General features: G+C 36.9%; 1 protein-coding gene and 1 pseudogene across 2 annotated transcripts in view; one reads left to right on the top strand and one right to left on the bottom strand.

Annotated features, from left to right (window-relative positions):
* scarb2a (scavenger receptor class B, member 2a) overlaps nt 1-6,265 on the top strand; it is a 14,796-nt gene extending 8,531 nt beyond the window's left edge. For both annotated transcript variants that reach the window (XM_016527920.1, XM_016527921.1), the window contains exons 6-13: nt 351-470; nt 547-725; nt 2,595-2,713; nt 3,076-3,149; nt 3,236-3,287; nt 3,377-3,529; nt 4,063-4,110; nt 4,418-6,265. In XM_016527920.1, the coding sequence (XP_016383406.1) occupies nt 351-470; nt 547-725; nt 2,595-2,713; nt 3,076-3,149; nt 3,236-3,287; nt 3,377-3,529; nt 4,063-4,110; nt 4,418-4,549 (877 nt within the window). In that variant the 3' untranslated portion in view covers nt 4,550-6,265. The remainder of the gene's footprint in view (nt 1-350; nt 471-546; nt 726-2,594; nt 2,714-3,075; nt 3,150-3,235; nt 3,288-3,376; nt 3,530-4,062; nt 4,111-4,417) is intronic.
* Nucleotides 6,266-9,204: 2,939 nt separating this feature from the next.
* LOC107720266 (serine/threonine-protein phosphatase with EF-hands 2-like) overlaps nt 9,205-17,626 on the bottom strand; it is a 14,535-nt pseudogene continuing 6,113 nt past the window's right edge.

The following is a 17,626-nucleotide window of genomic DNA, read 5'->3' as shown; positions in this document are numbered from 1 at the left end:
TATATATGAATAGAAATATTTAGAAAATTTACAAGAACAGCATTTATTTTAAACAAATGTATTGTACAATATAAAGCGTCCTTTCTGAATAAAAGTATTAATTTCTTTTTTCCTTTTAAAACAGCTATTTTAAATTCTAATAATATTTTACAATATTACTGTTTTTACTGTATTAATCAAATAAATGCTGCCTTCGCAAGCATAAGAGACTTTTGAAATGTCATTATTCCAAACTTTGGAATTGTAGTTGGACTAGAATTATGGAGAATTAAATACATAATAAATCTTCCTTTTCCATTAGAACCTGTGACAAAAACAATGGTCACATCTATTCATTGTCTCACTCTCAGTCAGATGAACTGGTGGTCGTCTAACCAGAGCAACATGATCAATGGTACCGATGGCAGTGTCTTCCACACCTTCCTGTCCAGGAAAGAGCTCCTCTACATCTTTGCTGCTGATCTGTGCCGGTAAGTAACATGTTTTAACACTTACAAGGTACTTGGTTACTTCTACATGGTTGCTTACATTTGTTATGACATGTAGATCCATTCATTTGGCTTACGTGGCTGACAAAGAGGTGAAGGGCATCCCTGCCTTCCGCTTCGCCCCTCCTTCAGATGTACTCGCTCCCCCAGATGAGAACCCCAGTAACGCTGGCTTCTGCGTGCCTGCTGGGGACTGTCTAGGAAAAGGAGTCCTCAAAGTCAGCGTCTGTCGACAAGGTAAGCCTGTTTTGAGTCACACCGCACCTTAGCTTCAAGGCCGTCGTGTTTGTTGGAGTAAGTTTTTACAGTGGAAAAAGGTGTGGGATGTTTTCAAAAGAAGCAATTTCCTTGAATTGAGTGGGGAAATTAGGGTAACTTTTTAAATATGGTAATTAACAAGGTAAAGCAGTCTAAGTGTGCTAAAGATTTTGGTGCCCTGAATAGCTGGTCCAGACTGACATTCAACCAAAGCAAACCAAGCATGTGTAAATAGTATTGAATTTCAGGGTTTACCGTTACTGATCGGTGGCCTCGTAACCTGAGTTCAAGTTAAATTGGTCTGCTTTTGTTTGCACACTCTTGGACTATGAAAGGGAAATCAGGGTTCAGCGCTTAATGAATAACTTTTAGTGCAGTTTTATAACTCAATCACTTGATTCACTGTAGGTGTCCTCTGACAAGATTACGCTATCTCAGCCTCTATTGTTTCCGCCATAAACTAGTAGGCTAATATTATTATTGAACGAATGTAAACTCTCAATTTTATCATGTGAGGACTCATGATAGGAAACAGCTGTCGAAATTTGCACATGCTTTGATTAGTCATGATTCCTAGAAGGGTTCATGACTGTTCATTAATAGTTATATTTAGAGTGTTAAGGAATGGGATATGGGATATAAATCAGTGATACGGTGGTACATATTACTCTTAGCTAATGATAGTCTAAGCACCTAGTAGTAGTATTTTGTGTTTTTGGTGGGTGTTCATGTACTTGCCGTCTTGTCATTGAGTCAAGAGGAAGTTTTGTCAATGATTCGTCTTGTCATTGAGTCATTTGCCAACAAAAGAGGAAGTTTCATTTTCTGTGAGTGTGCATAAAAAAACAAAAAGTCCCAGAAAATGCCGCAGGGACGTTATTTTAGATAATGGAAAATGTCAAAAACTGCAGTTTTGCAGTCTGAACTGTCACCTGCTCCACTGGGGCCAGTGGTGCGTTTTTTTACTTGCTTTGCATTCGTTGATCATTTACATGTCTTTATGACGTCTATCATTTGCATATGGAGAAATATATACTCTATCGTTCAAAAGTGTAAGATTTCTTTTTATAGAAATGTATGCTTTTATTCGGCATGGACACAAATTGATCAAAAGTGAGAAGTGAAGAATTTTACAATATTACAAAAAAATTCTATTTTAATTGAATATTGTTCTTTTATACTTTCCATTCAGCAATCTTGGAACAAAATGAATCACTATTTCCGCAAAAATATCAAGCACCACAGCTGTTTTCAACATTGATTATAAAAATAAAAAAAAAGAAATGTTTCTTGAGAACCAAAATGTCATATTAGAATGATTTCTGAAGGATCATGTGACATTTTAAGACTGGAGCTAGGAATAAATTACATTTTGAAATCTATTTAAATAGAAAACTGTTGTTTAAATTTGTAATATTTCACAATGTTACTGTCTTTAGTGTTCCTTTTATTAAATAAATGAGACTTATTTCAAAAAAGTTTTCAAAATTGTACAGTTGTTTTGCTTTGCCATCATTTTTAAGTGTATGAATTTATAAGTGTCATGGAGTTATGTTATAGTTGTAAAATTTAAAATGTCACATTTAAATCTTTTTGGGGTGGCCAGGTAAAAAAAATCTGAACTACTGGACTAGTCTGTTGGCTGAGGCTTGACATGACTTTAATCATCTTAATGGTTTAATTGGTCTTTATGACCAGTCATTATAAAGCAATAGCTGATAAAGAAGTTATTGTTATTGCATATTCACCGTAGAGCTTTCCTAGATGGGTGAATGTCAACCACTGATCTGAATAAAAGAACAGCAACTAATGCCTATTTTCTGTTCCTATTTCCCCTTCACTGTATAGGTGCACCCATTGTTGTGTCATTCCCTCATTTCTACCAAGCCGATAAGAGGTACATCAATGCCATCGACGGAATGAACCCAAATGAGGAAGAACACGAAACATACCTCGACATCAACCCGGTAAGCAGACGCTTTGTGGTTTTACTGTTTTACAGCGACAGTGCTGACTTGATAGGGCTCTTGTGGTTTATAATCTGAAAGTAGTATACACCCGTCCTTACCATGACAGGAAAAAATAAGGTGATTCACTCTGATAACCACAAGTGAATGTGAAACTGCACCTACGTAACTCTACCTAGAATCCCAGTGATTGTTTTTGTAGCATGTCGTGATGGAAAATTGACTCAGATTAAGTTGGTGTTTGATGAACTCATCTCATTCCACACGTTGTTTCGGGTGGAACCAAGCAAAGACTGAGTGTATTGTGGTGAATATTGGTTGACTTCCAATAGTAAATTGTCCCATTTCTTTTTTCTCTGCAGACCACAGGGGTTCCCATTCGTGCCTGTAAGAGAGCTCAGCTCAATGTCATACTGAAGCGAGTCTCTGGCTTCCCGTGAGTAAAAACGTCTCACAAAACCACTAAAGAATGTTCTGGAGTGAAAAAAATGGAAGTCTCATTAGCCTTTTTTTCCTTTTCAGCAAAACAAAATTCCTGAATGAGACCATTTTCCCCATCATGTATGTCAATGAGGTGAGTTTTTATGTCATCTTTGCTTCCTTCGGAATATCAATTTTTCTGTTCAGAAAGTTCATTTGTTTTGTTTTCTGCTGAATTTTTAGACGGCAACTATTGACGATGAGTCTGCAGCCCAAATGAGGACGCTTCTGCTGATTGTAACAGTTATGTCCAACTTCCCAGTCATCATTGTGGGACTGGGGGCCATTTTACTTGTGGTCCTGATCTTCCTCGTCTGCAGGAACCGCCAGAGAAAGGTCAAAAATTTATGAGTTTTATATTGCCTAGTTAAGAGTAGAAATGTCATTTGAAGGTCAACGATACCTTTCCGTGGAAAAATATTAATGGAGTAACTGTTAATATTCTTTAGAAATGCCAGTATGGAAAAGCCCTTAAAATCCCCTCAAACTTTTCACACCCTAGACTTGAACGTCAATTAAATGCCACTCACCTTGACGGCACTAACCCTAGCTTTGATACCCATGCATGCACCTGTATGAGGGAATGCATGTGCTTTAGTGCACGTATTATTTTATGAAATGTGTTATTTTATTATGCAGTTTTTCTTTGCAATATACGGTAATTATCAGTTGGGTTGGTCAACTATTGTTATGACCTTTAATGAATGGTTGAGTGGGGAAAACATTTGTTTTGCACATTTATACACTAATGTTCAACAGTTCTTTTATAGAATTTATTTTTACTTGAAATCTGCCAATGATGCATAATGCTGTTATGTTTTCGTTTTCAGTAACATTTCTCCTCCCCTTTTTTTTTTGTTCCAATTCAGAATGAAGTAAAACGTATTGATTTTACTGAAGCTTTTCATTCTTTTGCTGTAAGTCTTCATTTTCCCTTATACACACATTTTGCTTTCATTTTGTTCAAATTTGCTTGTTGTGTTTTTGTATTTGGTCATTTTAAGCATTATGAGTGACCATTTAAGTTAAACGTTTTCATGTGAATATGAATAATGTCTCCTGTTTCTGCAAATCATGTTCATTGCTTTGCCTGCATGGTGATTGTAATGTATTTCTGCAGTGTTTAGATGATTAGCTACTTAGTCCATGTGGTACATGATTTAATGTTGACATCTACATGGTTTTAACAGTGCACACGCTAATGGTTCTGCATGTTCTTTACAGACGACGAAGGATGAAACGGCTTATACCCAAGTGAGCAACCAAGCGGAGGATTCGCCAGAGAACCGCACCAATCAGCCTTTGAGGAACGGATCTTACATCGCCATGTCGCCAGTAGAGGCGCAAAAGTGTTGATGAAGATGACTGGTGGAGTCTCGCGTAAAGACATCACGTCTATCTCGCTCACCCTTTTTATATGGTAGTTTTCACAGTGCAATTCGTCTTCGGGGACCAGGCCCCACACGCTCACCACCGTTTGCCGAGGGTCACTTATTTGACTCGTGTGACTTTTTTGTTTCCTTGAGCATGGCCTTTCAAACTGCCATATCTTCAATCAAAACATGTGTAAACTCAAAGCACCCACTTCAGTTTCGAACAACCGTCTCTGGGTTTCCAGAGGCTTCTGTTGCCTAGTCCTGAGAGGCCTGAAACACACTCTCTTGCCTTTTGAAAACGCATATATGCATTGCATGCTCACAGAGTCCATAGTTCCTGAAGGGTCATAAACCCTTTCAGCATGAGAGAGCGTGAAGGGTTCGCAGCCTGTGCTCTTAAAGTGTTTCAGATCTCTTCCCACACTACTGTATACAGGTCTACACAGGCAGACCTTGAACTAACACAGCTCTTCATACATCAAACCCTTTGATAATGGTATAAACTATTATAAGATAAACTATTGATTTACCTCCTCTAAGAGTATTAGAGAGCTAAAAGGTCTAATATGCTAACAAAAACTGGGTCTTATCCAGAACTTGTGTGTGTGTCTGATTGTACATACCAGTATGTGTGTGTGTATTTCTGCAGGCATGTCAATGCTTGCATGTTTTTGTCACACTGTGGTGAACTGCTCTGGTGGGTCACCGTCCACCGTTTTGCACGATGCAGTGTGACAACAAGTGGAAACTAATGACTTCAGCGGTCCTCTTCATTTCATAGTATCTGAGTCACGTTTTTTTCTGATGCCAGAAACATTTCAGTGATGATGGCTGGTCAGACAGTCTCCTTTAAGGCATTGTATTACAGACATCGTACTAGCTTTCTGACTTGAATTTTTCTGCCTTACAAATACTTACGAACACAATGTGATTCTGCTGCATGGTAAAGGAAGGTATAAGGTGGAACTAGACGAAATGTCAGACAGATAATGGCCAATCAGTGGCGGACTTAGAACTACGTCCATCCCTTTTCACAGCAAAACACGTCTGTCCTGTAATATCGAGAGTACAACTAGTCCACCGAACCCACAGTCAAATCAGGGGTTAAAGGTCAGCAGGTTTTTGAGGGGTTATCGGTGAAGTTTGCACATTTTTTCTGTGCACGTTTGGTTTATATTAACCCTCTGTGGCTGAACGGGACTCTAGCTCTTGAATCACTGCTCGTGTCTGTTGAGTTTATTTTTGTGTTGCTTTTTCTGTCCTTGATGTTCCGAGCCTTCGCTATTGCTAAAAAATGACCTGAGGCCATATTTTAAATCAACTTGAACAGGATGTGATAGCTGCACACTTTACAAAATATCACTAAAGATGAATCGTCATATTCGTTTCTGTTTGTCCAAATTAATCTTTTTGGTTGTCTGTCTGAAGTTGCCATAACCCATGAGTGCGGTTACACTCATATGTATCATCAGTAAATCATTCCCATTTTGGTGAGGCTTGTTTGAATGATTGATGTTTGTTACTTTTACTTGACGTAAACCATCTGTTACTTATTGCGACTGCGGTTTTCGTGGATTGCAGTGCACACTGTTGCGTATTTGCCTGTTCCATGAATTTAGCTTATCTTAAAGATTTAGTGCAAGGTTTAAACTGGAAACACTGTGTATGCGCCATGTCTTATGCAGCTGTATGTGAACCGAAAACTGAGGGAAAGTAATTCAAGCTTTAGTTTAATTAACTACCAGTCCATTGGAGTGGCTCTTTTGAGTTTTGTTGTCCGCGCAGTTAGTATATACATTTATGTAAAAATGGTCTTTGCTCCGCTCCGTCTGTAAAAGACCCCGCTGGACTATTGTGATGAGACGTAACATGTGACTTGAATATGAACGATCTAAGAACCTGAGCCATTTCTATACAGTTATACAGTCCTTATGGTGACTTTTCCCCTATATACTTGACCAAAGATTATATCGGTTTGGTAGATAACTGGTTTGTTTGCTTTCCACACAGATAGCTGTAGTGCCATCGATTTCCCAGTTACAAGAGCATTAGAACCTCATTGTCTGCAAGGGCAAATAAGAAAAAAACAAATTGAAAAAAGTCACAAAATATTTCCAGAGCATACTATGTGAGTTTATATTGTGTTTAATAATACAGCAAAGAACTTAAGATGTAAAGTGTTGCCACAGAGTGCAAAGAAACTCTCAGTATTATGTATTGACTCAGCAATACAACGATATGTAAAAAGCAAATTTTATAATGAAGTAAATAGGTTTTGTAATCAGACAGACGAATATTTATGTATTCACATGTTCAATGGTATGTACATTATCTGAAATTGTAAGGTCTTTTCTTTGGTCTTGTTCATTTCTATATATTTTTAATTATTTTGTAATATTACAAGTGGGGTCATCAAACACATTTCTGTTGTCTTCATTTTATTTTTTTTGTTTTCCTTCAGATTTATGAAGTAGTACCAAGTGAATATTGTCCTAATCTTCAAACTGTTAACTTCGATGGAGAAAGGCTTGTGTTGTATCTGTGGGGTGTGAGCCTTTGTGTGTAATGATCTCCTGTTATACAACTCTCAAGCTGTCAACACACTGTTTGTCCAACTGGAATAACAAGGGGAAGGCTGAGAGTCTTTGAGTTCCACTTAGGAAGATTGCCATAGTGCCATGTTGGGTACAAGGGAAATTTCCACTTGCAATCTAACCTTTTTTTCTTAGATGAATGATGCCCTCCTTCAGGGATGAGCTTTTAGTGCCATACCATCCTTGTTTATTTCACTTGCTTTAGTAGCAAAATGTTTAAGCAATGTAGCAGTTGTTTTTTTGGGCTGGTAAATTCCTCACGACATCTTTGAGGGTGGTTTTAAAAACACTGAACACGTCATCGTGTCCTCCTGAGATGCATTGCGTTTTTTGCTGCTGAGAATGACAATCCTTATGTCATGTTAGGTGCAAAATCATTTCAATTAATATTCATTTTTAGTTTTGATAATTTACACTGCACAAATCTTTCTACAATGCTTTTGTAAACCTTTTTAGTGTTATTTGCAAAAAATAAATAAAATTCTTGAAATTCTTGCAAATTCTTTTGTCATGTTTCTGCTTTCTTGTTTGGCACATTTACAGACAGAGGGAATCAAGAAATACAAAAGTGGATTTTTTTTTTTACACTAATTTATTTTCTGAATAAGTTTCTCATAAAGGCTGCATTTATTCAATCAAAATACATTAAAATTGTAATAATGTAAAATTATTTAATACAACAATTAAATTTCAATTTTCATATACTGTACATATTTTCAGCAGCTATTACTCCTTTCTTCAGCGGTACATAATCCTTAAATCATTCTAATATGTTGATTTGCTGCTCACAAATACTTATTACAATGTTAAAAATAGTTGCTTAATACATTTGGGGAAATGGTGATTTATTTTTTTATGATTATTTTATTAATAGAATAGCATTCATTTGAAATAGAAATCTTCTGTAACATAAATGTGAAAAACTCAATCAATTACACAAAAAAATCTGTGTAAATATGTGTAAATAACACAATAGTTGTTATATGGAAAAATCTGTGTAAATATTCTTGTATGTTTCCCCCAAAACAAAAGCATTTAACAGTAAAGTTTTCATACAGGGATTTGGGAACATCAATGGTCTGGGGTGAAGATACAATACAGTAAGAGATATATAATATATATACACACACACAGAGAGAGAGAAAAGGGTTTTAAAATTGTAACTTTTGGGGTACAACAGCTTGTCCCTGGAGCAGTACCCTTAAAAGGACATATTTGTACCTTTTTTCTTCCACAGATTTACTTTGTTGTCAATGTCTTGATTTGTGACATTTCACTGAACCCCAGTTGAAGGACTTGATGGTTTTGTTACTCAAAAACCGATGGTCTATTCAAGGTCTTCAAATCAGAAGAAATGAAGCAACGCTTGTCCTGCGTCAGTCACTTGAATAACCTAGATGTAAAAAGATCTTGGTCGTTAAAACAACCAACCCATTTGGCCACAACTACAGGAAAGTGTTGAAACCACTAGTGGCGATAACCTCTGATGTTAAAGTGAGGTATAGAGTGGGAGGTCTGACGAAACCTGACGACAAAAAAAGTGATATGCAGTGACTCACAGCAGACATGTGAAGACTAGCGCTGTTTGATAGCTGAACTTGTCCAGGCCTTCTTCCATCACCCACACAGTCCCTCTTCATGTTCACAAAAGAACCGAGGGCGAGCGAGCAGACAGACAGCGATATACGTCTAAACACCGTAGTCATTACACAGACATGTCACAGCACCGCCTCCTAGTGGTAAAACGCAGTTAGTAATAATCATATTCTTTGAGAAAATATCGCTAAATACTTTATCAGTCATACATACGTGAGTTGAGCGGAGAAATGCCATATTTGGTGGTTAGCAATGGGTTGGTTGAGATGGATTTCTGGTTATAAAATACTTAAGAAATACTTCCTCACAGCATTACGACTACATAAAACTGCGAATATACTCCCTCTTAACCTATGTACAGTACCTTATTGTTGTATGTTTTACGACCCTTTATGTACAGCACTTTGGTCAACTAACTACTGTTGTTTTTAAATGTGCTCTAGAAATAAACTAAACTTCAAATTATGTTATTTTTAATAAGCCAACTCCGTGCGTGTGGGTAGAAACGAAAACATCAGTCTGCTTTTTGGCTGGTCTGTTTTCTAGGACAATGCCTTTTACAGCAATAAAGCACAGAGCAACGTCAACATGCCTCTTATTAAAAAATATCCTTCAAAACACAAGTTACAGGCAAAAGTTTTCAATCTCTGTCTACCCATTTACTTGCATAGCACATTTACACACATCAAATAGCCTACATTATGAACAACATATACTCTGTTACAATATAATTATGTCATGGACATATCAAGAGACCAATGGCTCGTTTTGATGCAGAATGTGTGAATATATTTGTCAGAGGCAATGAAGGCAAATTCGAAGCCTCTTTATCTTGGACCAGTTGTCAGGGAGATAAAAACAAGTGCAGATATCCTTGAAATATCAGCAGCTTATAAAATGTAGTACAGTAATGAAGCATGGAAAACATGTAGTATTGATCACTGAACATCTAGGTGTATTCTAAACCTGTGAACCTGAAGTATATTTGGTTAAGAGAGGAAGATTAAAGGTCTATAAAAGGTTAATCTGTAGGGTTAAATACCAAGGGAAGGCTACAGTTTACAGCAGTGTAATTTTACAACAGTCAGCAGTTATTGTGGTGGAACAACAACAGAAATGTGGCAGAGATCTTCAGTCTGTGAAGCTGGACAGTCTTCAGTGAGTGAACCAGGAGTGTCTGCAGTCTGTGAAACTGGAGGATTTGCGGTCTGTGAGCATGCGGGTCTGTAGTATTTGAAGCTGGTGGATCTGCAGGCTGTGAAGCTGGACATTGTGAAGTCTGTGGAGCTGTAGAGTAGACAGTCCGTGGGGTTTCTGTCTCCTGAGGAAGGCTCTGGTTGTCCTGCATGAGCTTTAATAGGCTTTTACCTCTCTCGAGTCTGCTTTTGTCCACCAGCCGGAAAGCCTCCATGAACTCATCAATGTCAACGCTACCATCATTATTTGTGTCGGTGCTGATAACCAGCTTGTTGATGACCTCATCAGAGATCTCCATTTTCAGATAGGCACTGAGCAGTTTCAACGTCTGACGGAAATCCTCAAAAGTGATGAGACCTGAGAGAAACGGAAACACAGGCCATAGGAGTGTGCTGTTCAAAGCCTTCCAACAACATTTGGTCTGTTCTTGCTAGGAATTGTTAATGCCACTGTGTAATCAAAATGGACTGTTCATATTTTAACGGAATATTGATTGCAGTGTTAATCATTAATGATTTATTCGTGCACATGTCCTTGCAATATTTCAAAAGGACGAGACAAAAATCCATCCCTCCCTGTAACCATTGAGAATTAGTAAACAACAACAATCCAATAAATTTCCAATGGAAAAAAAGCAAGTCCCACCCTACATTTTTTCTCATTTAAGAAGCCATTTCCCTCAAATATACAGGTCACAATATCGAAGAAAGGACAATCGCAACCTTTGTTTCATGCTGACATTAAAGACCTCCTCAGCAAAACCTTTACCTAATTTGAGTCTTCATCTTATCTGAGATTGTCCTTTTGAACATATATTTTAAAATACGAGTCATTTGTTTATAAGTAACCATTTTGTAAAGTCACGACGACACTGAAGTAGCTACTGATCTGTCCTTCCATACTGTGACGTACATCTTGAGTTTAACAGATTACTGAAAAATTGCTGGGGACTTGGTTCAATGCATCGGTTTTGGATTGGATTTTGAGATAAATGCAAGCTTTCAGTCGATTTTAGAGGGGTGGAATTTAAGTGGATTGGGAAAAGAGCAGAAAAGCATTCAAATTAAACAAATACATTGATGAATCACTCATAATAAAATCTAGAAATGCATCCTCAAATCTTGCCCTGGAGGGCCAATGCCCTGCAAAGTTTAGCTCCAACCCTAATCAAACAAACCTGAGCAAACTCATCAAGGTCTTCAGCAGGATTCCTAGAAAATCACGGGTAAGTGAGTTTGATCAGGGTTTGAGCTGAACTCAGGGTAGTGGCCCTCTAGGGCTGGATTTGAGGAACCCTGATTTACATTATAGATCAGGTGAATTTTAATTTCATGCCAACTTGAATGAGTTATTATTATTATTATTATTATTACAACCTGCATATATTTTTTCATAGCTGAATTATCTGTGTCCACTATTCTGAAAATGGTCTCCAGTGTGGAGCGATGTCTATACAGCGTCTCCAGCATAGTCTGCTCAATGTGCTGTAGTGACAACAGAGGATAGCAGTTTCTGCAATGTATTGACTATGCTACTACTATGCTAACGCAACAGACGGTGATTAAGTGATCTGCTTTACCTCAGAACTGGGCTTTTTTAGGGCAAGATCACGGAACCAGCCGTGGTAGTCCAGCTTCCCATCAGTGGTGCTGGACACCAGCTGAGGATGAAGCACTCGCCAGGGCAGATCCAGGTGAAGAACTCGCTCGATTGCACTCGACCAGTCATTCAAACAGATCAGTCCTGTCAGGTCAAAGATCAGACAGAGAAACGCTCATACTCATACATTGACATTACTTTGGCATTTTAACAACTGCAAAACCAGCCACCAAGTTACTAGAAAACCTACCTGCTTGTTAAGTCATGACATAAGGAATACTGTTTCTGAGTCCAAGCCTTGACTCATTTCAATTTAGAATACCATCTCATCTCATACCTTGTTTATGAGCATTATTTACTCATATCACACATTTAAGCTAAACTTTATAAAAACTCACAGTGTACACTATAGTCTTAGAGCTCACAGCATCTCGGGCACCAATATTTTAATGATTCATAAAAGATGAATCACTGTCTGGCCATCTGAGATTTCAGTATGATGATAAAGGTTAGGATCATGAATTCTCAGTATTATTACAGCACACAGTGAGTGTATATTAGCACCGTTTGTTGCTTGTTTTTGGCATCTGATAGAGCGTTTGGATCTGGAAACATTAAAATGTGATGTCAGACTTAACAAGCGGACTGTTTTCAGATAATGAACCGTCTGAATTGCATTTATATTCTTTAGTTATTCAGTAAAGTGATATCTTCAAATCACTAGGTGGCAGAATACTGCAGTACTGTATTAAAGTATGCATTTCATGCCAGATAGTTGTGCGTACCTGTGTTGTCCTTATCAATCTCTTGAAAGGCACTGAGGAGATCTGACTTGTGCACAAACAGTTGCTCTCGTAGGACTTTGAGAGCTGTGTGCTCTGTGCGTTTTACACTGAAAGAAGAAATGAGAGAAGAAATGAGCCAGAAACATGACAATGAAACTCTAACACTGTAACAGCAATAGTAACATTCGTATCCAAAATGATTACAACACAACATCTGCTGTAGTTTTTCCAACAAATCCTAAGTCACTACCAAACAACACATTTAAAATAGTGAATTCAAAAAAGTTCAGTGGTTCAAAACCAGGGGGCCGGAGCCCACTAGGGGCCTCAGCGAACTTCCAAGGGGGCCTCAAGATGATTTAAATGATTCAAAACAAGCATTAAATTTATGGCAATGCTTGTTTTGAATAATTTTAAGTCATCTTCAACTAAAAATAAAAATATGTCTTCATTTCATAAAATTTAGTTTTTTATTTAAAGATCCAGAATTCCCATGATCTTAAAACTAGATACATAAGGAAGCCTAATTTAAAAAGTGTGATTTATAGACTTGGAAAAGTAAAATTTTAAAATCTTTAAATCTATTAAATAAAAATCTTTATTCTTAATCCTTATCCAGTAAATCATGAAAAACTAGAAGTCATTAGGACTTCGATTATTGTTGTGGACAATGACGGGCCTTGGAGTCAGAAAGGTTGAGAAGCACATATTTAGTTAGTCAAATGGCTGATGGTAGTTGATTACTTTTGTGGAAAGCTCAGTCCTCAGGTCATTCTGGTAGCCTGATACTGAACAAAGTAAGGCACAAGATCTGGACCCAGCCTGACGAAGGCTCCTCTGTTACTGCCAACCTCATAGTAGTTAGAGGCTGAGAAAAGGGTCAGGACCTGAAAAAATACATGGAGGGACAACCATAATCAACCTAATCGAATCAACCTGTCAAGAACATTTCTACAAACATACAAAAAATGTTTGGACATTTAAGCTACACTATAAATGTCTATTTGCACAACTGAAGCATAGGTGGAAAATGAATTTATTTTGACAAAGCAAATTATTTTAGGGCTTTTTTAAATATTATGATACATTAAAACGATCTTAATGTCCTCCTAAAAGAAAGGAAAAATACAAATGAGAACCCTTTATCTAATTTGTTTCACTAAAATGGAAATTTTTAAGAGAAGCATTTGAGACAATGCTAGTGAAACATGCAGTAAATGAGAACTAGCATTTCTTTAGTTATGAAAGGGCAACCTCTGAAGGATAATTTTACTCTGAGCTCAGCAAGAGAATTACTACATTACTCACAGGACACGGTGTCCTAAAAACCGCTCTAAATTAACATGAGCAGTCATAAGCACATGAACGTAAATGTAAGACTGTGTGTAAAGCCTTTAGAGGAGCATGGTCATATAAATTCACGTATTGCGTAACACACATCTAAAAACTACCAAAAAGAAGTCAAACTGACAAAGTCATCATTTATTTCCTTCTCAAACGTCTTTCTGAGACTTTCCCAGATCACTGCATTCCTGACCTTACGATTGTGGCAAAACTCGTATCCGTCCTGTTTGCACTCGTGTGAGCGGATGATGAGCTGGAGGTTGTGCCTGTTCAGAAAGTCCTCTGTGACATCAGGACCCCAATAACAGCCTCCGCCACGGACCTCGTTGGGAATGCAACCATCATGAGACATGGGGTCACTCCACAGCAGGTCCAAAATCTGATGGCACACAAGAGATACCAAACATTAGATGTTGCTTACAAATGACTTCATATCAGTGGGCTGTTATATGTATTCACATAAATACAAAACGAGAATGTGAAACTATTTGCATTGCTTTTAAAATGAATGTTCCAAATTAGACGCAAATTTACCACACTAGTCTCATGTTAGCACATACAGTGCTAACATTTGTCTTGTGAATATACTTTATATATACTTTCTGTGCATTTTATTATTTAATTTGATGCAATGTCTCATAAAAACCTTCCATACATTATTTGAAATACTCCAAAAGCAATTTGTGTTTATTTTATAAACTGAGGTATGAGTTTAAATTAATGGTGCAAAACTACACATGTATTCTATTAGTAGTTGTTCTCAACCAGGGAGCCGGAGTCCACTAGGGGGCCTCAAATTGTCAAAACATTTAAATAATTCTAAACAACTGAACAATTAAGCTATTCTTATTTTAATTCACCTTCTCAACAACTTTTTTCTTTGAAGATTTATAAAAGCTATTTTTTAACACATGGAAAAGTCATTTAAATTAATACATCTCATAACTCCTTGGACATTTTATACATTTTATGAACATACATTATTCTAGTTGAATTATGTCATTAATTACTCACCCTCATGTCCTTCCAAACCCGTAATGGACGTAAACAGCGTATGCTGTTCTGTGTCAGCTGTGCCACGCGGATATGTTTTCTGAGTTGTTTGCGCTTTGATCTGAACGTAAACAACGTATCCGCGTGATGCAGCTGACACAGAACAGCATATGCAATTTACGTCCAGCTGATACTCTCCAAAATGGCGCCAGGGCGACGCGGAGGAGACGAATTGTTGAAAAAAGTTGTTATTTTTGTTTTCTTTTGCGGACAAAAAGTATTCTCGTAGCTTCGTAAAATTACAGTTGAACCCCTGATGTCACATGGATTATTTTACCGATGTCCTTGCTACGTTTCTGGACCTTGATCGTGTAAGGACCCTTGCTGTCTATGGGAGGGTCAGAGAGCTGTCAGAATGCATCAAAAATATCTTAATTTGTGTTCTGAAGATGAACGGAGGTCTTACGGGTTTGGAAGGACATGAGGGTGAGTAATTAATGACAGAATTTTTTTGGGTGAACTATTCCTTTAAAAACAAAGGTTCTTATTAGCATTGATGGTTTCACAAAGAACCTTTAACATTCATGAAACCTTTCCCTTTCCACAAAAGATTCTTTAGAGTGGAAATTGGTTCTTCAGATTACTAAAATGTTCTTCACATTAAGAAAAAAAATGTTTTCTTTTAAAAGCTCTTTACTAAAAGCTGCTTTGCAGAACCAAAAATGGTTCTTCTGTCACTGCAAAAAAAAAAAAAAAAAAAAAAAAAAAACGTTTTCTAACCTTTATTTTAAAGAGTGTATGTCAAGTTCAAAAACATTTTATTAACATTTAAAAAAATCACTGGGCCATTGAATATTGTTATGGATAATGGAGGTCAAAAAGGCTGAACCACTGTTTTAGTACATTTAGTACTGCAAATCAGTCAAACCACGAACAGTATGTACAATAGCACAAATGAAGTCCACCTGTTTCCACTCATCATTGCCGGTGTCGGTAAACTCTGATGATTCTGGTTCAGAATCAGATGACAGAGCAGAGCTCAGAATGCGGTGAGACTTGCTGAAGCTGGACAAGCTAAACTCTGCTTGTCTACGGCGAACCTCGAACTCCTCCTCAAGCGTCCGAGCCACGGTGCTTGAGAAGTCTTGAAGGGAGTGTCTTTGAAAACTTTCCCGAGCACCAAACGGTTTGGGAAAGGTCAGCGAGCCCCTTCTGTTCTTACAGATGATCATCTCACCATAACGCTCTGAATCTGCATATACATTAGTGCGTGACGGAGTCTTCTTCTTCGGAGGCCTCAGAGAAGACACATACTATAGAAATACAACATTCATCAGTTAAAAAATAAAAAAATAGATGATGTTCATGCTTTAACGACATGTTAACCATTCGTTCGACTCACTCTGTGTCTGTCCACTCGAGCTATCAGAGCAAGATCGGTGGTATCTGAGATTCCTCCATGGACTATCAGCACCCGTTGGTCGATTACTGTCACTAAAGGCAACCAGCTGAAGATTTTCTGGAGCAACTTCAGGATGCGCTTCCCATGCAGCTTAAAGCAATCGAACAGATGAGAGATTTATGGTAACAATGCACATCAAATAACTGTCCCCATTATGTGAAGCTTAGAGCAGAAACACGGCAAAAGAACAGAGCATAACACATTACTGATTATGTTAATGAGTTATTATCGTATCATCGTATCGCAGCACAGTTTCTATCATTAACTATTATCATCAAATTAAAACTAAAACCATTAAAATATAATTACTTAAACATTAAATGAAATAAAAGAAATATAAAAAACATAACTTTACTAGTTTCCAAGTCAACAATACTCATTTTGTTTAGTTTCGGTTTTAGTACTAAAATCACTGAAACTAAAAAGTCTAACTTAATATAAACTACAAAGACATATTTAAAAATAAGACAACAAATTCACAACAAATTCCTAAATGTTTTACTTAAATAAAAAAAACTGAAAATATTAGAAAACAAAATCGAATTCAAAATATTAACAAAAGCTATTCTCAATGCCACTGACCCTAAATCTGCCAAAACCAACCCTTGACTAGTAAAGATCATACCATTGTCCTATTGCTTAACCTGCAATTTTCGGGAACACTTTGCTTAAAACCTTTATATATAATGCATTATAAAAGTAGTTTTATGCCTCATAATGTACCTTGTAATTAGGCCTGGGCGATAAAACGGTATCGATATTTATCGACGGTACACCTTCGATAACGATATAAAAAATGTTCGATATAGCCTAGCGCACGATATAGGCACGTGTTATGAGTGATGCAGACCGCACACACAAACACAAACATGAACACATGCTGAATTGAGTGCTGTGCCTGCCTGTGATGAGGAGATTGTGAATAAAAAAATTTATATTAGTCGAATTTAAAATAAAAATTTGCATTTGAATGCAAAAATAGTACAATCAAATGTTAGGTGTGCGTCTTTTTTATACAACAGTGATAATACATTATAATACTTACTGTATCTATTCAATGGTACAGCTTTAGAAAGTATAATGCATTAAAACACATTATACTAGACAAACAAACCTTTAAATATTATAAAGCATTTTAATTTTGGTTACAATTATTTATGAAAAGATATAATGCATACAACATACATTATGAATACCTTTATAATGCATTATAAAGGCTTTAAGTAGTGTTTCCCAATTTTCTTTTAGAATACTAGTATAAATATAGAATCATAGCCGTATATTAAATTCCCTACTAATCAAACGTCAAACAAAAGTTTATTCATTTACCAGCTAGTTAACAGCCACAACTTCTTTAAAATGCTAATATAAATATATTATCTTTCCAATGTTAAAAACGAATTCATCCATATATTCACTTTCCTACTAAGGTGTCATTTATGCAGTCAAAGGTTTGTTCGTTTACCATCTAGTTAGTTAACAGCCAC

Source organism: Sinocyclocheilus rhinocerous, unplaced genomic scaffold (genome assembly GCF_001515625.1).
Source record: "Sinocyclocheilus rhinocerous isolate Xijiao unplaced genomic scaffold, SAMN03320098_v1.1 scaffold62, whole genome shotgun sequence".
In the NCBI taxonomy this organism is placed as follows: Eukaryota; Metazoa; Chordata; class Actinopteri; order Cypriniformes; family Cyprinidae; genus Sinocyclocheilus; species Sinocyclocheilus rhinocerous.
This window is presented reverse-complemented; position numbering and strand designations above follow the sequence as displayed.